This window comes from Notechis scutatus, chromosome 3 (assembly GCF_049901735.1).
Source record: "Notechis scutatus isolate UNSWTSFEM ecotype Mainland chromosome 3, rNotScu1.2, whole genome shotgun sequence".
Classification (NCBI taxonomy): domain Eukaryota; kingdom Metazoa; phylum Chordata; class Lepidosauria; order Squamata; family Elapidae; genus Notechis; species Notechis scutatus.
This window is the reverse complement of record NC_142011.1, coordinates 35,565,245-35,585,745: the sequence shown is the minus strand read 5'-3', so window position 1 is coordinate 35,585,745 and position 20,501 is coordinate 35,565,245. Positions and strand designations below refer to the sequence as shown.

At 36.0% G+C, this 20,501-nt stretch overlaps 1 protein-coding gene across 1 annotated transcript; it reads right to left on the bottom strand.

The window, feature by feature from the left end:
* Nucleotides 1–2,081: 2,081 nt before the first annotated feature.
* SACK1C (scaffolding CK1 anchoring protein C) lies at nucleotides 2,082–16,235 on the bottom strand. Its single transcript, XM_026685189.2, has 4 exons — nucleotides 15,370–16,235; nucleotides 11,435–11,602; nucleotides 8,258–8,382; nucleotides 2,082–4,508 (listed from the first exon to the last, which is right to left on the bottom strand). Exons 1-4 carry the CDS (start codon nucleotides 15,889–15,891, stop codon nucleotides 3,647–3,649), a joined length of 1,677 nt encoding a protein of 558 aa, XP_026540974.1. The 5' UTR covers nucleotides 15,892–16,235; the 3' UTR covers nucleotides 2,082–3,646.
* Between the last annotated feature and the right edge of the window lie 4,266 nt (nucleotides 16,236–20,501).

Sequence of the window (20,501 nt, the reverse complement as noted above, 5' to 3'; positions counted from 1 at the left end):
TTTTAAGATGCGTGGACTACAACTCCCAGAATTGCTGGCTGGGGAATTCTGGGAGTTGAAATCCACACGTGTTAAAAATTGACAAGTTTGAAAAAATACTATTGTAGTTCAATATAAAGGAGGGCATATAAAACTCTCTATGAGCCATAGGGGCTTTTTTTGACCTGCATTCAACAGAAAGGGAACTTACTGAGCTGTTCCTAATGCAACAGAATAATGTAGTATCCACTGAATGACACCCATTTGCTGGATTTGAATTGCTGAGTTTGCATAACAGTAAAGTAAAATATTCTTGATTAGTTTGTGGCTCAAATGTGTTGTGCTAACTAGTTAGCACTAACCTATTGCCTGGCCAAACGGGGAAGACAAATTTGGGCTACAAACAGATACTGAACTCTGCAGTTGGCAAGAATGTGTTTGTTGTATTTATGTAACCACAGTTTAATAATCTTGTTGGAGGGAATGATGTTTTTTATTCCCAATTGCCCCTTTAAATCAAAGAGTAAGTCATCTGCGGCACCTTCCTAGCACAAGTTACTTAACCACACAAATAACATACATTGATGTAAATACCAGAGATTTTTTTTTTTGCTTGTGAAATCCACTATTACTTTCACTGTAAATCCTCATATAGTACTACTGAAGTTGTGTTTGCATGATGTACAAACTAAGTACAAACTAGCCAACTACTTTTTAGTTCAGTATACTGAGTAAATCAGTTAATGCAGTGTGTTATATAGGCTCACAGCATTGGTTAAATGACTAAATCTCCCTTTTTATGACCTTGTAATCCCTTAATTCGGACTAACCATAGATAAATGTACTGTATAGAAATAGGCTTACACTGTATGGTAAGCTGTATGGAAATAATAAAATCACCTCATTCCTGATAAGAGTTACCATGGAAAAGGACAGAATGGACAGGGAGCATGAAGATACAGAAAAGCTGATTTCAAGAGTGGATTAATTTTATGCTAATAAGACTATAACCTTAGGCTTTACAGCTCAGGTATTTTGGGTCAAGAGCTGCACATGGGCTGATGTGTATCAGGTCATACTCTAAAAATTATTGGGTGGACTAATTTGCTTTGAGTTCATGTTCTAATTAAAATTGTTATAATGAATATAATTATTTCCTAATCACAGATTTAATAGGACTGTGCAATGCTTTAAAGTCTGCATCAAAAGGATGCATCTGCCTATAGCTACACACCTTAAAATTAAGGTTGAGATACACACTTTTAGAGTTTCATAGTCCAGCTATAATATCTCTACTTATCACAGGGTTTATCACAATGTGAACCCTACTGTAAATTTATGATTTGAGAGCTGGGTTTGGTTTTACAAATGAATTTGGAGAGAAATAGCACAAGTTGGAAGTTGCCACAGAGCAGAGATAGTTCTCAACTTACAACCATTAATTCAGTGATTATTCGAAGTTACAGCGGCACTGAAAAAAGTGACTTATGACTGTTTTCACATGGTAAAATTCAACACTTGACAACTGGCTTATATTTATGATGGTTGCAGTTTCCCAGGATCATGTGATCACCTTTTGTGGCCTCCTGACAAGCAAAGTCAATGTGGAACCAAGTTACTAACTTAACTGCATTGATTCCCTTAACAACTGAGGCAAGAAATCTTCCCATCTCTGGTAAGTCTACCACTCCCAGTCCATCTGGTATTGCTAATGCCCAAAAGATGAAGATCATAGTTGTCAAATTTGCATAGCACTTGTGAGAGTTTCCTACATTGATATGAAAATTGAACTTTCCATGTTGCAATTTGTGTTGTAAATTTTGCACTGTATCAATCTACAGTCAACCATTGGATGGCCTTTCAGCTTTACCTCAACGCCATCATGCCATGGTTTGACATCTTCATGCTCTTGTTGATGATTGCTTGCAGTTTCTTTAGCAATTTTTAGTTTTATGGGGTAGGACTACGCCCAACCCTCCTCACTTTATTTGGACTTGGTTACCTCAAAACAGAGTTGTTCCAGATAGAGTTATTTATTTTTATAGCCTATATTTTTGGCATATAACCTCTATACTTTATTTAGTAGATGATAGTTAAACAAATAACATAGAATACTGTTTATTTCAAAACCACCATCACATTATACATTGTCAAAGTTATGATTAACCAGAGAGAGAAAGAGCCAAGGAGAGCAAGAGAGAAGAAAAAAGAAAGAGGAGTTCTTAGGGCATTTATACATTTAATTGCTATTGACAGAACTTCCAGTTTTTGAAATTAAAACAATGTTAAATGTATTATTAAAACAATCATAGCTTTTCTTGTGATTCCTTCATGAAATCTTAAAAATCTGGGTTAAACTAAACTCCCTCAGGAAGCATATCAAATCTTGATTTTCAGAAATAACAAATGTCAGTGGTGACAATTTGTTCTTCCATACAAAGTAAGATAAAATGTTTAACTGCTGACATATACTTAAGTATTCAAAAAACACTGCCTTTTGAGTTCAGAGGACTTCCTAGAACATCACTTTTTTCTGCTCAGAAAATGGCTTCTTCTTCTGAAGTTACTTATAGTGGAAATAAATTGAGCTCAGCTTTGATTGTATAAACCCATTATTAAGATCTGATTGATTTTTAATTACAATGTTATATATTAATGTATTTAAAGCATATAGCATATGAACAGAATTAACACAATGTATCTTAGTTTTCCAGTTTGTAAACAAAATTCTAAGACAAAAGTCAATTAATATTCATGTTATTTATCATATAATGCAATCATTATATTATTGATATTTCTTTCTTATATAACTGCCAAAATACTTTTGCAATTTTTTTGCTGCGGCAAAGAGATTAGATTTATTAATTGCATAGTTAGTGTTCTGATATTTAAACTAAGAATTGCATTTTACTTGTCTTTTCCTATTTCTGTCATGTTTGCTACAGAAGGAAACAACCAAGAGGTTTTTTTCTATGTCAGGGTGATTGTAATTTGGATTTCTGTATTGAGTATGGTGTACTGATCAATTGAGTGAGCAGTACTATTAAAAGGAAATTAGGAATTATATAATAGGATTTCTGCAGTTCTTTATTTTCTGCTACTTTGTAAATGTGGATTTCTGTAGTTCTATCTATCTTAAACAGAATTGCAGAATAATCCACTTTGGGAGATTGAGAGGTGTGCTTTTATCAAAGAGATGCATTATAAACACTCTACCAACCCTTTAAACCAAATTGTTTGTGTGTGTGTGTGTGTGTGCGCGCACGCGCGCGCACACACACACACACTATTTTATTTACATAGTGATATTCATCAAATTATTTACATTGGTATGTATTTCCTTTCCCCCCCACACACCCCAAGCTATTAAACTGAGAAATAGCCTTGTTCTAAACATGCCTCTCCAGTATTTCAGGAATTCTGAATTATGAAGAATCCTCATTATTTCTGTAAGGAAAAAATACCAGACAATTTCAATGTTCAAAATGCATGTCTTTTCAAATTAACTCTAGAGGTACCGTAAGTAGTAACAATCTTAAATCTCTTTCACAGGTATGTGATCGTTTTTCTGGCTTTATTAAGCTTCTTTAAACTTTCCCAATATTTTGAGCTATAAATCTGATGTATTATTATAGTTTCATTCCACATTTGAGATATTTTTGTTAGATTACATTTCAAATCGACTATGAACTGCTTTTGACTTTGATTTACTATAGTTAGTAATCAAATCCAATTTGCTGTGACCAAGTGTCATCCTTTTTTCAGTCCTATTTATGTTGCTGTTGTTCTCCATTGGCATATCATCAGAGCCATCAAGGAATCTAGGAACTGTGCCCTTTATTTCATAATTTATAGATTTAATAGGGTTGTTAATGAATTCTAATTTGTTGTATCCATGAGTTACTGATTTATCATTCTTATGTAGTTTGCTTGCATTTTCAACTGGTTGAGTATAAAGGAACTTCTTGTTATCTTTTGTTCCAATATTGTCAGGAAGATGTCCATTTCCTATGTTGTCAGCTAATATCGGTGAAGATACTGATAGCAAAGATGTCTTAAGTTTCAATAAATTAGAAGCATCATTGAGTGGAGGCTTTAATTTATCTAATATACTGCAGTTAGAGTCTGGAGACTCCCTGGGCTGGTATCTCAAGTCATGTCCCATTAAGCCTGAAATGGTTTTTCTTGTTTCACCTGGTGTTAATTCCTTCTTTTCACAGTATACATTGGAAATTGATTGGTTATCATATGGTGATTTCTTGATGGTCACGACACTGCAAGTTGAAAGGGTGCTTGATGGACTGAGGGCTTCATATTCATTCTGTTGAATATGTTTTAAAATGGGGTCAAATTTCTGCATGGTCTTGTAAGGAAAAGGTGTGGAATTTTCAGCAGTGGGGATTCCAAGTTGATTCACTGATCTAGATTCAGCATATATACATCGGAACTCTCTGTCAAAATCATCAACAATTTTTCCTTTGAAGTGCATCACTAAACAGGTATGTACCTGGCTGCAGAGCCATGTAAAACTGAAATGAAAATAATTCAGGGACAACATGAAACATCAACATATAATTAAACTGTGCACATTTAAAATATTGAAAATTTATTGGACAATAAATAATATTCATTTACAACATTAGTACTATTTTAAGTATATTTATCAGAATATCTTTAGCACTATTGCTGCAATACAACAGTGTATTTTAAAGCATTGAGAAAATAATAAGTGGAACAGTTTGATGGTCAAAATCTTAGATTAGTGTATATGTGTGTTTATACTATATTAGGCAATAAATGAAGGTAATAGCTGAGCATGCAAACAAGTTATTATGGTTAAATCATTATAGATAAACATTTAAATGACAGACTCATAAGAATTATAAGAAATTAGTTGCAAGCTAATTATAGATTTCAAAGGTCATACTTATGGCTAAAGAGGAGATCTATAGCCACCCAGTGTGACTGGAGCTCATTTAGAGAAGAGTTACAAAATGATATGAGTGAGAAGAATTCTTGAGCATTTAAAAATGATACAGAAAAATAATTTTATTAATCTCAGAAAATATAATCCTTGGTAGGGGATTTTTAATCAAATTATCAGTGATATCTAATCCCCAAATCCCTTGAAAACAGACCAGACTGCCAAATTATATAACCATGGTCAACTTCCCACTGGAATTTTTTTAAAGCCAACGTTTTGGGATGATATATTGTATACACTAAGATACTTTGAGACGGAGTAATATGGTAACATGGCATGGAGTTGGCAGGCTTCCTGTAAGTAAAAAGGTAAGATAAAGATAAAGCTGCTATTAAATATTTGTGTGATGAGTCAAGTGTAGATTGTTTAGGTGGAGTGTGCATTATCAATCAAGGAAGTAGTTGCAATTAATGCAAAGAAAAACAATTTCCCTTCAAAATGTAGTCAAAGGTTGGCAACTAAGGCAAAAATAACTGAATGTTAACTAGTACAATTTGTAAAATGAATATTGTGCTGTTGTGCTGTATCATTTCTTGCAGGGGGAGGTACTTGAAAGTAAATGTACTGACTGGGTGAGGTGACACTTTCTCAGGCAGTGTTGGTTCATGATCCAGGGATTCTCCTGGAAGAGGTGGCAGATGGACCAGGAGGGGAGGCACTGCTCATGGTTACTTGCATCCTAGTTATCTCACAATTGGACTATTGTAACTCACTGTATATGGAGCTGCCCTTGAAGAGCATTTGGAAGCTACAGCTAGTCCAAAATGTAGTGTGTTGGGTGTATCACAGTACACCACTCTAGTGCTGCTGCTGTGTGAGCTGCAGTGACTCCCAGTAGGCTTCCATATATAATTCAAAATGCTGGTTGTTACTTTTAAAGTCTTACATGGCATGGTACTTGTCTAACAACCTATCCACAATGATTTCCCCTGTCCCACCTGATCTGGAAGAGGAGGGAGGTTCCAGGTCCTATCGGTGAAGCAGTGTTTTGGGAAGCATGACTTCTTTGTCATGCTATCCCCAAGAGATATGCACAGACCCAACTCTGTTGGTTTTCCAAAGGCTGTGAAGACTTCTCACCAGGTACTAGGGCCAAATTGTTAATATTTAACAATGTGACACACTAGCAATGACGTTTTTATAGGAGCCTTAACTTGATTTTTTAAAAATTCATTTGGACTATGCACTATGCTCTCACTTCCGTTGACTGCCCAGGAGCCCATTCATTAGATGAATAGCCCTGTAAATTATTTACAGGGTTGATCCTCCTTGGAGGTATCTGCCCATTCTACCAGATGAGATAGGGTGGGCATGTTCCAGGTACCATTCCTTAAATGCCATCCGGTAGGGCCTTGGGGACACATCTTTTCTACGGCTACCCCAGTCCTTTTCAAAAGTCTCCCCCATGAAATTTGGATAACCCCCCCCCTCCCCATTCTTAGCTTGGGATGCTGTGGCACTTTGGTGGGAAATGTTACATCTTTTGCAGGGTTTGGGGCTTATTTTTTTTGTTATGAAATGTTGATATGAGCCACCTAGGATTATCATCTATAACTTAAAGCAGCCATCTAATATTCTTTTAAAAATAAATATATGAATATTAAATAAGCAAACATATATAATGACTTGATTTGAGTCAACCAGGATGTATTTTTATGTGGAAGTTTGGGTCACTGTGGTTTTATATGTATTTACTTGGAAATAAATTGGGGAGATCCTGAGACATGTCTCAACCTAGCACAAGCTTATTTTTAAAATATGAAGTTTTGTACAAGTAGCCCTCACAATAACCATTTGTTGTTCAATGATCACTTGAATTTGTGATGATCCTGAGTGAAGAATACTTATAACTGGTCCTCAAAGCCATTGAAGCACCCCTGCAGTCACATGATCAGAATCCAGAGTTTTGGCAGCCCACCCTTATTTACAACCACCGGGCACTTTTCAACTCTACTCACCCACCTATCACTCCTCGCCACCTCCGCTTTTTGACTGTCCTGCCCTCCACTGCCTCTGCCACTCCTTGCCACTGGAAACAGCTGATTTTCACTTCTTCCTCCTGCTGCAGCTGAAGCATGCCCAGCCTGGCCCTTTGTGAGGCAGAAGCTGGGCACACACAGCCTTCTTGAGGCCTCCACATGCAGCTTCAGAAAACAGCAGCTCACAAAGAGCCAGACCAGGAGCACTTCATCAGTACTGGGTGGAAGAAGATAGCCAAGGTGTGTGTGTGGGGGGGTAGTAAGGGCAATGGAGTGCAGGTGATATGGGTGAAGGCAGAGTGCAAGGCAGCCAAATGAACAGAGATGGGAAGAGAAAGGCAGGCAGGTAGAGCTGAAAGGAAGGTGAGCGTAGCAGGGCAGCATGATGTCCTGGCCTAATGACCATGTAGTGCTGGCCTAATAATGGCAATCAGGAGTAGTGAACCTCTAAGCAGTGCAGTCATGTGATATTTTGTTTGTTTGTTGCTAATAATTGTTTGCTTAGCAATAAACATTCTGGTCCCAATTAGGGCCATTAAGCAAGGACTCTCTGTATGCTGCTCTCCATTCCTTGGAGCTAGTACAAGACAAACATTAGGGGGAGCAAAATTCCCTAGGACTTATTTCACTTTAAGGATATATATATATTTGCAATATTATAATGTGCTCCTGTACTTGTTTTTGGGGAGGAAATGCAATACCACTTAATAGGCATTTATCCTAGAATGCTTTTTCCTAAACATATTCTTTCCAACTGTTGAGATTTCCTCTTCTGCCACCTTTTCAGAATATCTGAAAAGTATTAGACTGTGGGGCTGGGATAGGAGTTAGAATGTGTTTTAAAATTGGAATCCTAAACTCCTGTTATAAGAGACACATTTTCAAAAAAGTCTTGTTTTATGTATGTTTTAATATGTTTTGTACATTTACAAATAGCATATTCACCATTTGCAAATTTCATTTCCCTTCCCCTAAAATGGAAGATACACAGTTTTGAGTACCACTAGAACAATCTTAGACACCTGACCCATAAGAAGGATACAAAGCACTGTAATTTTTAAATAAAAGTAATTTAAATAATAATTTAAATAATTTGCTACATTTGTTAAGGCAGGGGTATTTAAAAGGCATGGTTAAAAAAATCAAGTTGCTAGCTGCAACTGTGCAATACAAACTCTGGAATCTTGGCTTTTAAAAAAAAATCATATCCTGTAATCACTCTGAGTTTGAACATATTAGTCCCAGAAACCTTTAGACAAACAGACAATGCCCTTTGCAAATGACATCATTCTGAACTATACTTGTTATATCTCACCTGTAAGTCCCTGCAAGCACTTGTTCACAGTCTATCAACACAAATTTCTCAAGGGCTTGTCCTGTAAGCTTCTTGCCAGCTTTACTATAGTATGTATCTCCACTTACAGATCGTATGCGCATATTCTAAAATAATAAGAAAAGCATAAAAAAGATTCAAAACAGATACTATTGACTTTCTGTGCAGAGCATATATATATACTGTAAGTGTGGGATTCAAATGTTTTAACAACCAGTTCTGTGGGTGTGGCTTAGTTGGTGGGCATGGCTTGGTGGTCATGTGACTGGGTGGACGTGGTTTGATGGTCATGTTATTGGCTGGGCGTGGCCAACTCAATATCACTCACATCAAGGCACGCATCTCCTTGCCTGTTCTCTCATGACTGTGGGGATGCTGCAACAGTCGTAAGTGTGAAAAATGGTCATAAGTCACTTTTTTCAGTGCCATTGTAACTTTGAATGGTCACTCCACACAAGCAAAGTACCACAAAGGAGGGGAAAAAAATTCCAGAGAAGTTCCTGTGACAGGAAGTCTAGTCCTGCCAAGAATGTAATAAGGGTTAACGGAGAGGCAATTTCTGTAAGCAATACCAGAATGTTTCCTTCCTGCCTTCCTTACAGGATTAGGCCAGTAATTTCTTTTAACAACCGGTTCTCCGAACTGCTTAGAATGTTAACAACTGGTTCTAGCGAATAGGTGCAAACTGGTAGAATCCCACCCCTGACTGTAACCCTGAGTGAATGTGAATCTTGGAATTAATGGCTGAGAAACATACCTAAATCAATAAATGTTAAAAAAAAGAGTAAAATCCAGTACGTGTGCTTCATTAATTCTATCAGTTTTAATCCCAACTTTATAATTTCTTTTTAAAAATCTCCTGTAAATTTCAAAGGACATAAAATTACTGTCTAAATTAAGTATATCAAATACTACAAATGGCATGACCAGCAGTTAATTTGCTTCATGTTTTATTAGTTAATGTATTGGGAATAGTGGACATAATTTGGAATTTTGCAAGTTTGATATGGTCTCTCTCACAAAGTGGTGGTTAAGATTGATGCAGCCAATCACAAAATGTCCATTTTTCAGAAGGAAAATTGAGAATCCTCTGATTTTATTTCCTAAGAAAGTTGGGGGGAGGGGAAAGGAGACCCCCAAAATACATTATTGGAAATTCAGGTTATGCTCAAGATGGTATTTCAATTTGCAGCATGCATGATTCCCCATTATTTTTAATTAAAAGAATAAGACAAAGTTAGCATAAAGTATTTGGAAAGCACTAAGTAATACGTTAGTGGGCACCCAGTAGACTGTTCAATCTCTGATGATGGAAAATTAGAAACCAGTATTATTTCAGTAATTTCCAGCCCTTATTTCAATATTTGAAAGCTGCAGTTGCTTTGGAAGAATGGAAAAGTACTGATAACAGCCAAAATGACAATAAGTTTCAAATGGTTGGGGTGATTGAATAAGATACTCTTATGGAATACAGTGAATTAGTCCTCGAATTATGACCATAATTGAGCCCAATTATGTTGCTAAGTGGGACAATTAAGTAAGTTTTGCCCCATTTTATGATTTTCTTATCACAATTGTTAAGTGAATCATTGTAGTTGTTAAGTTAGTAACTCAGTTGTTAAGCGAATCTGACTTCCCATTGACTTTGCTTGTCAGAAGGTCACAAAAGACAATCACATGACCCCAGGACACTGCAACCGTCATAAATCTGAGACAGTTGCCAAGCGTCTGAATTTTGATCATGTAACCATGGGGATCCTGCAATGGTCTTAAGTGTGAAAAATGGCCGTAAGTCACTTTTTAGAGTGCCGTTGTACCTTTGAACAGTCACTAAATGAACTGGTATAAATTGAGGACTACCTGTAATTAGTAGTTAGGCTTATACTCACATTGAAAATGCCATAGTTACCCAAAAGGAGGATATCCCTGCATTGAATATAATAGGCTGAACAAATATACAATATAAATCCAAGTAATACTTCGCTTCTCAACAGAAAAATAATCCCAGAGATTCTTTTCCCCTGCATACACAAGTATGTGTGTGTGTGTGTTTGTGTGTAAAACAATTGTACAACTGTTTGCAAAATACAGCATCCTAATAACAAAATTAATTGATCTTGCATTTGCATATGCCAAATCATTTGCAGTCAGATATAAATGTCAATGCATACACATTCCCTTGCCTTTTTAAACAGAAACAGCAAACAACAGCAACAACAACTAGAATAGATAGCATAAATGGAAGTGACAGCTATTTTGACTCTTTTAATACACATACACGACATACACCTGTACATTCTCCTGGTCTGATTGAATACAGTCTTATGCCTAAGGCACCTTTCAATTTTGTTGAGCATCAGAAGTAAACTTCACTTCATTGGTAATATATAAAGGTGGCAAGCCTGGATTTAAGCAAATGTGACTCTGTGCCATCTTTAATTTTGCCTCAGCCAATTAAAATAATTGGATAAAAGCAATGACAGCTTTTCATCTTTTATACTGAAGCACAAGTAAATACGGTTCATATATGTATTAACTTTGGGCACTTTTTTGCTCTGGACTTTTGTTTGTTCAAAGGGTATATGGAAGGCAAAGGTTGGATATATGATATCTATCAACACATAATTCTGTCAGCCTTGGAAGCCATATTTTACTTGGAATCTTCAAATTCTTTGAAAAGAAATACTTATTTAAATTTTTTACTTGCCATCCAGTTGCACCTTATGCTTCAGTCATGTTGTTTTACATAGAAAATGGATTATAACTCAACCCTCAATCATCCAATAAAGATGTATTAGTGATATCATACCACTTAATAGAAAAGGGGAAAATATGCTTGCAAAAGTATCTTGGAATTGATTTTTGATAAGAGAATCATTTTGGATCTCCAAACAGTCAATGGTCTATCAAGGACCCTAGGAAGGAAGAAAGACCTTATACTGTTGCTGTTGTTGTTGTTTTTGTTGTTGTCCTTTGATTTCAATTATTGGCTTTAGCTGAACAAACCAACCCATGCTCATCTGGGTGGTGATGAGAATGATTGAAATAAAAGCAGACTTAAACTTGTCTTTTTTCTTCACTTTCATGTTCTATCACATTGTATTTTAATATTGACATTAAGTAAAAGAAAAAAAATACTAAAACGGATTGAAAACATACCGGAAAGTCATCCATGGTGACCTCCATTTTATTGCACATTTCTGTAAACTCCTTTAGGTTTTTTTCATCAAGGATCAGATAAACAGGAACATGACGTTTGTTTGAAGCTTCTATCAGATCACTGAGTATTTCCATATCTGTGAATTGATCCATCACAATTGCAATCACCTGCACAATTGTTGGTAGGTTAGGGTAAAGTGGAGAGCAGAACAGAAGACATTGTCAAAAGGCGATCAGTGGACCTGCCCTATTAAACAACCCATATAAAAGACCCTTTTTAAGTGCTTCAGGCTGCAATTGTTTTAAACTTTCATCAAGGCCTTTTCTGAAAATATATGCATAGAATTGCACTATTGGTTTGCTTTAATAAAACAAGAAGGGCAAAAATAGTTAGCACTTAAAAGGTCAGTTTTGAAACTGTTCCATAGTGCTTCCTCACTAGTTATTTTTGAATCTTTTTCTTTTCTTCACTCTGTTTTTATGGGAGAATCCAGAAAAAGGTATGGGCAAATGAGTGCATTCCAGAGTTATTGAGCTTTTACAATATATAATCCTTTCCATCACACAGAATTATGAGAAGCTATTAATCTAGTGACACTTCCCCTTATATATGCATGATTAAGACGCCTTGCATGTTACAGACTGGTAGATTTGTTCCGGAATTGCTTTCCCTGTCCATTAACATTTTATAATGATGATATTCCAGATGATAGCATTCCAGGAGAGAACCAGGTAATTAGTCTCTATTATAAATCTTGATTACCATGAAGTGTATGTACAAATTGGGAGTGCACCTAATCCATTTTCTTGCTGCTTTCTCTCCTGACAAGCAGAACATTTCCATGAAGAATTGATAGAAAACTTGGCTACAAATATAGTAGAATAGGGTGGCAACATTTTGAAGAGATTACAGTGATGTAAATATTGTGAAGATGGGGAAGTAGTTGCCTTGGGGCCTAGAGGCCCACTGTATTTCCCCTGGCAGAACATTACTTGCCCCTTGCCTTCCACAGACTTAATTAGATGGTCAGGAACGAAAAGAAATGAGAAGAAAGGAAATAAATATACTGTATCTGAGGTGCAAAAATCCAGATGCCCATTAGCAAATTCTCGATTTTGAGAGTCTTGCCTTGAGGTCCAGAGAGCTCTCCTTACATCTCATTTTAAATGTTTTCCTATATGCAAAAAATCTTATCAACTAAGAAAACAGTTCAGAGGAAAAAAGATAGGCTAACTTTGTCCTACAATATGTTTTCTATTTGCAAGGAATTTCAAATGTAGATGGAGCATTCTGAAGAAGCATCTCTCTTTTGCAATTTAAAATTATCTACAATTATCCACTCCAAACATATTAATCCCATAGAACTACCTTTAATTACTTTTCCAAAAAAAAATTAGGAATTTTTTTGACTCTTGGGCTCCTAATATGGCATGTCTGAACACCGCTTGTAGCCCATAATAATCCTACTTCGGGTTGCTTAACCTTCTTGACCTACCTATGGGTTTTTAGAAATTGGTTTAATTAAATCAGCATTCTATAAAACAGAGTGTCCTCCTCAAACATTGTTCTTACTTTAAAACATGTCTCTGTATTTCACACTGACCCCAGAGGCATCTTATAGAAACCAAATGATTTGTTTGGAAGATGCCTATCCATCTCCCTCCACAAAAAGCTCAAGAGTCAACTGAAGTAGGAGAGAGCCTATTTGGATTAGTGGGAGTGGCAGAAGCCAGTAAAACCTCAGTGTTTACCTGCTGGTAAATGAATAATTTGACATTATCCATGCCTTTCATGCTTCTTATTTTGTAAGACTTTCCTGTGCCATGTTCTCAGAAAACCACATGTACCTAGTGTATCTACTGCTCTGAAGATTTGATTTTAGGCTCTATCAAGAGAACAGTCTCCACTTCAAATGGATGAAGCCCTGTTTATCTATTCATTCATGCCTTTATCTTCTGCCTGCCGAAACTGAAGATGGTTTACACTTAGAAAGTAAACTCCACTACCACACCTAATTAAACTATGGCAGCCCTTTTACCGTCTGTGCCAAAACATCCTGGAGAAAAAATTGGATTGCAGTGCTTTCTCCAGAGCAAAAAATTGGGAGCACTTCAACTTTCAGGAGGCATCCTGCCTGCTCATTGCCTGTGGGAATCACACCCTCTCTGAAAGAATGTACAGAGTGGCCTAGATTTATCTAAGAAAGAAAATCCTATAGGTATTTATTTGAGCCATCAAGTTTACTGGTTTTAGCATTGGCATTCATTTTGCTTTGTTTTCATAGGTATTTTTGTCAGCCCGGTTACACCCCCCTCCCCAGATTCTCATCCTGTATATTTGAGATAAATTTATAGGAGTAAATTAGTGGATAGAAGAAAGATAATCTAAATGCTTCTTTTATACAGAAAGCCTCTTTTCAAAAAGAAAAAAAAATCCTATGTCCTATCAGGCATTTTTCTTCCACCTGATTTTGAATTATTCAGAATTTCTAAGGAAAAGCTATTTGCAAAACAGAATTATATTTTTTAAAATAATAATTCCCATTTATTTTATGCAGTATTTTCAGACTTTTAGTTGTAATGTATAATATTAGCCTCAAATAGTATTCATTATTTTTATTTTAAACTAATTTTGTTGAGTGGGCTAACTATGCTGACTACCCAAAACCTTCCAGCATAAACAGAATGAAAATCAGTTTTATTAACCTGAATAGGAATGAATTCCTAATCTATTTAAAATTCAAGTCTAGCACATCTCTTACAATTTTCCATTCAGTAATTTGAAAAAAAAATTCCATTCAGTAATTTGAATGGAAGTGCACATTCACACAGGAATATTTCAGGATGATTTCTATACAAATGTACCCCAGTTTGGTGTAATTGTTAAGACATCTGACTAGAAACTGGGAGACCATAAGTTCCAGTTCCACCTTAAGAGCAAAGCCCATTGGGTCATTTCCTCTCAGTTGTGGGAAGGAGGCAATGGCAATCCATTTCTGAAAAACTTTGCCAAAAGTATTGCAGGGACTTAGACAGATAGTCCCTGTGAATTGCATGCCATTGAACTAAAGAAAAAGAAAAACAGAATAGAACATATGTGTGTGTGTGTGTTCTATGTTCTATAAAATATGCCAAAGTGGGGAATCTATGGTATTTGAGTTTTGAAGCAAATATCTTGGAAAACAAAAGAAACCTGACATCTAATTCATAAACGTTCCCTGGGAAAGTCACATTGTATGTAATGTTTTCCATATTTATTACTCATCAAAGTACTTCTTTGTTAAGCCTCAGCTGACTATAGCAAAGGCTGCCAAATTGAAGGCTCAATAGCTAGGTGTGTCTATGGAATATTTTTATCTACCACCTAAGGGCTATACCTACTTTAAATAATGCAGTTATAAGCATTTTCCTCACAGGTTAACACAATATGGAAATTCTGGTTCTAAAACAAAGAGCATATTACTCCTCTGATCTTTGCATAAGATATCCAGGGCATGCTATGACTTCTTTGCTCCATAACTGTGAAGTATAAATTCCAAAACTGCTATGATTTCATTTTAACAAACAATATGCCACCTAATCATTGGGACAATAAACATTGTTCTGTTCCTAAAATTCTTTCAACAGTCTTCAAAATAAAAAGTGGCCAGTTCTGTTGACTAGCTCAGAAAACTTAAGAGTCAAAGAACAAAGGCACAAAGAGTTATCTTCATAGCTCATTTCTTTCTGCATGTATACCATTTGTTAAATATAAAAGTTATACAAACATAACAAAAATAAACCCATCAAGTAATACATTAAAGGCATATTGCAGAGTAAGAATTTAAAAAAAAATTAAAATGGGAGCCAGTAGTTCTAAATTTTTTATATATTTTAGATATTACACCGATTAGCTTTATCTCCTCTTTTTAAATGCCTTAAAATGTTCAACTTACTGTCTTGGCCTTGCTTATTAGAGATCGATGTAATTCTTTCACATTGTTTGCCTTCTCCCTTTGGAAATACAAACTGACTTCTGTTCGGTTGAACACTGTGACAGAAGACATCATTGGCCAACCGAGCTCCAGTTGAGGGGGATCAATATCTGACATTAATGGGAAGTATGTCCCAGATGTCATCTCAGAGAGGAGAGATTCCCTGTCCATGCTGTCAGCTCTTGAGAGTCCTGCCTCTAGCCCCTTCTTTGGAGACTCTGGGATGCTTTGGATGTGCTGGCTCATGTAAGCCATGTCCATTGTGGAGAGGAAGGGCAGTTCTTTTTCTTTTGCAATGACTTGCAGATAGCCAGCTTCTCCTTGTTCCAGAAAGGAATCCACAGCTAGCCTGGCAGTCTCACTATGCTGTAGCATTGAAGGGCTTGCTTCTTTCTTCCAGGGCTTTTTCAGATCTTCCAGTCGATTTTTCAGTTGCCCTGTGCTCCCTTGGGAATTCCCAAGGCTTTTTGGGAACCAACTCATGCCTCTGGAGCTGGGTGATAAAACACCACAATCCTTGGTGTTACCTTGTCAGCGGGATATTCTGAGCTTGAGATGCTGTCTTGACTTTATAAACCCCTGTGATTCCACAATGAAGATGTTGAGATGAAAAACGTCACGAACAATTTTATTTTATTTCTGGTTTTATTTCTGTTTTTGTAGATACCCCTCTCTTCCTACGGAGATAATTAGCTCAAATTTCTAATTTCCATGGCTTGTTTTGACGCTGTCTTCCTTATGGAAATGCTAAGAAGAGTTTCTTATCTTCTTTGTAGGAGCTGCTGCTTTTAGGTATGCTTCCTCAAGCAATAAGACTCAGTTATGTTCCCGCCCAAAAGTGATTTCTCTCTTGCAGTCAAAGCACTGAAACCTGTTTTGTAAGTTTTAATGCCTTGAGAGGAAATGGGAATGTTGAAACTTGTTCCAAGGTCAATGTGGTTTATGCAATATCTACAAACATGCATAAATGTTAAAACAGTGTAATAACCTGGAAATGAGAGGAAAACTACAATGCATTTATTAGCATCCATTCTATTTTTCTACTCAAATATTGAAGAAACAAAAAGAGAATCACCAGTGCCACAAGACTGCAAATTGCTTTAATTCAGAGCAGAGAAGTGTTTATTCACAAGGCACCAAGTCCATATTTTGTTGAAATGCAACGAGTATCAGCTTGTTTAACTTTAAAACCTCATGTAATTTTCCTACTCTAATTTGCACTCCTATTTGTCTCCTACTTCCACATGTCTCTCTGTATGTGTAGATAGAAAGTAGGACTATAGGCATAATACAGAAATTTATGGAAAAACAACAAGCTAATAACAAGGTTAGGTTAGGAAATTTAGATAGAAAGAAAGGATTGTGGTGCTTTCTGGATTAAATTTGCAGCTTCCACAAATGAGGAAAAATCAGGAGCCCAAGCATATTATTGTTAATAATTTCTCGCTATTTTTACCATGTGCTATGGGCAGAGCTGGGAAACAGAAATTTGAGTGGGTTGATCTTTACTGAATAAAAATCATGGAAGCTGTGTGCCATTTGTATTAATGGTTAACAATTTAATGTTTATATGAATAATATTGGGTAGAGTGAATAATGGCTATATGTGCAATAGATTAGAATCTGAAGGTTTTGCCTTTGTCCTACTAGAATGGGTGTGTAAGTGTGAATGTGTATAGCTCTGATTACCTTGAGCCAATCATTTTCTCTCAGTCCTAGGAAGCAGCCAATGACAAAACACTTTTGAAAGCTTTTAGAAGAAGACTTGTCCAGGCAGTCTCTGAGAATTGGACATGATTGAATAGAAGAAGAAAGAATGATACAAGAGTCCAGGTTTGCCCAGAATTGTAAAAGTTGTTAAGAGCTTTAAATTCCAGCTATATTTGAGCTAGTTATGTTTCCTAAGTATGGAAGAAAATGCACTCTGGACACACTTGGAAATATATTATTTCTTCTCATGAATGCGAAGTTTGACCCCATTTCAAATTAAGTTCTGTTTAAAGCACTGAATAGAGAATGGATGAGCTAGTAGCCATATTGTGAGAGTATGAAACAATTGGACTTCGGATGGACAGATTTGGGTTTTCAAGAAGTTGCCATTGACTTTAACGTGTGTCAATATGTTGGGTTGCTGGTTGCTCTGCAGCACTTATTAAGATGATAGAGATAGCTATGGATGACTGGTATTTGTCAGTATGAAAATTACTCTCTGAAACCATTTTTTTTTGAATGAAGCAATAAGTAGTTGAGTGAATATCATTTTAATATTCTCACTCAGTATAATTAGTCATAAAACTAGAAAATTTGAAGGAAAGGGGTGTTTGGACTGCACTGTGGTGAAAAAAAACTTAAATCCATTTTTTCTAAGATTGTATGGCAACTGCACAGCCTTAATACATCTATTTTCCTGAATTAGGCCCACCAAACTTATAATTTTATTGATAATTTGTATGTTTCCCCATCTAGCCTTGTGTTGGGCTAAAACTTTCATCACCCACAAGCAGCAGGGTTTTATGTATTGTAGTATTTTGCTATCTTCATGATTGACTCAGATTGCTATCATATAACAGCAGATATCCTTTCTTGCTGTTTCATTTATTATAAGTAAGAAAGATGCAGAAGTGAGAATGACTTGGCTGGAAATGCCAGTTTGGAGATCTTATTAGGATTTATGTCACCTTTCACAAATTACTGATTGTCCCCCAAAGCAAATAGCAACCATATCTTGCTCTGATTGGGATATAGTAGATACTGCTAGGGATAATAGAAACATCTCAAGCAAATAGCACAAGATATTGAAGAAGAATTAATAGGAACAGTCTTTAAAAGAGAAATGAAGGATGGGAGCAATCAAGGCATCATGAGCATTGTTACACGAAGTAGATACTTTTTTTAAAAGGAGTATTTTCATTTTTTGACAGAGATTTCTAGATAGTAGTATATATATGAGTAGGTAAGACCTCTACAGTAAGTTAGAACTGACTTGAAGACTGAAGAATTATTGTATTAAATCATAACACTCCAATGAAACATCACATCTGAACTCAAACTGGAGCCTTCTGCATTTTTTATTCTTGCATCCCAAATAATCCAAGCAAACTTTTAACAAAATCCATCCAAGAACCAGTATTTACACCTCAAGTATTTTCATATGACTTGAGAAAAGCTATGCGTTGACTTTTATAAATATGGTTAATAAAGTGCCTCAGACAACATTCTTGGCCAGAAATTAATATAATATACCTACTAAATAATTATACTTGTCTCTAAACAAGATGTTAGACCAGACTCAACATTTCAAAGGCTTGGCTATGAATCACCAAAGAGAGAAGCCTTGGAGTTTACCTTTTAGCACTTCTCTGAGATAAGAAACAAGCAAAACATGTTATGAATGAATACACTGGATGAAGCCAGAGTCCCACGTATGTTTAATCTCTGTTCTCCAGCAAAGAGGTGAAATATAGAAGAGGCAAGTAAACTCAGGAAAGAATAATTGTCCCACTCACCTCTTGGAAAGAGGTTTTTTTTTTACAGCCTATCTATGTTCTGAAGGCTCTGTCTATGACTGCTCTTAATACCTATTGTCCTTTTGGACTTTGAGTAATTATAGTTCTCAGTTGCTGTTTGTCAATTTCCTGGTCTTTGCAGATTAATTCCAGCCTGCTGCCAGACAAGATTTCTTACCAGGAACTCAAACATGGACACACACTCTCTTTTTTAACAGCTTATGTTGATAATCAAAAATTGCAAACTAAAATAATTTCATCTTTCATAATTTCATCAGACCAACCAAGAATAATACCCCAATCAAGGAACTGCCAAACAAGTTAACAGGAATTAGCCCAATCAAAGAATCTCTAAAACCACTCCCATCAACGTTGACAGGGCATGCCACCAGAATATAAATTGAATGCAAACCCCACTGCTTACGGGAACTGATAATGTTACCAAATCTGGGTAATGAAGTGTCTACAAGTAAACAACCAACCTCGGAGGCACCAAGGGCCTCTCATTTCACTCTGAGGTAGAAATATTCTCCTTTATCAATTTCATCTTTCTTAACTGAGTGCATTTACTTGTAATCTGGAATTTAAAGGGATAATTTTAATGTTTTTTTCCTTGTGCAATCTATGTTTGTTTCCAGTTGAACATTTCCCTGCTAAAGTACTTCCTCTTTCTGTGAGTAATTGTTCTTACCTGTAACCTAAAATCTAAAGGCAAACATTTTCTTTCTTCTCTCCTGATGAAAACCTACGTCAGTAGGATGAGGAAGGATGTATTTTCACTTATAACATGAAGCTCTTCTTCCTTCTTTTCTTCCCCGATAGACAGAGACTACCCTCCTGAAATTAAGATTTATAGATTTCTCTTCAAATGGTTGGTCTCCTGAGTGAGTTATTGTAATTGGTAGAATTTTTTTTAAGGTTAGGGTTTATTGTGATCTAGCCCCTTGTCCTCATACTTATTCATATACTTAAGAGCAGTTGCACTGATAGCATTAAGGATTATTCTTTGCAGCCTTTTATGTCTTAGTCATGCATTTATACCATTGCATAGAAAGTTGAACAAACCTATGGAAGGATTAAATTTTTTTAGGTAATTTGCTTTTTTAATTGTGTAAATTCCAAATTTCCTGTTTATGGAGGGAAATGTCCATTTCATTTATGTATATTGTCAACTTCTAGAGTTGCTCTAGATATGACTTCTAAATTATTAAATTTGATTCTATTGCCTTTTATTTATGTGGCATTGTATTATCCTCTAATGAAATTGCCTTGCTTTATTCCTTTGTTAATTTTTAGCTACGTTTTTGCTTGTTTTGACTCTAATACTTTCAATATTATTGAAAGTAATTATCTCCACTCATTTCAACATAGTTTTACGATTGGTTTGGGACAGAAATAAATGGTTTTCTTAATGTAGTGACTTTTGCGAGGAGCAATATAAATCAGGGGTCGCCAACCTTTTGGACCTCAGGGACCACCAAACTCATATTTTTAAATCCCAGGGACCACTAACTGGTTCTGTGGGCATGGCCTAATTTGTGAGTGTGGCTTGGTGGTCATGTGACTGGCTGGGCATGGCTTGTATGT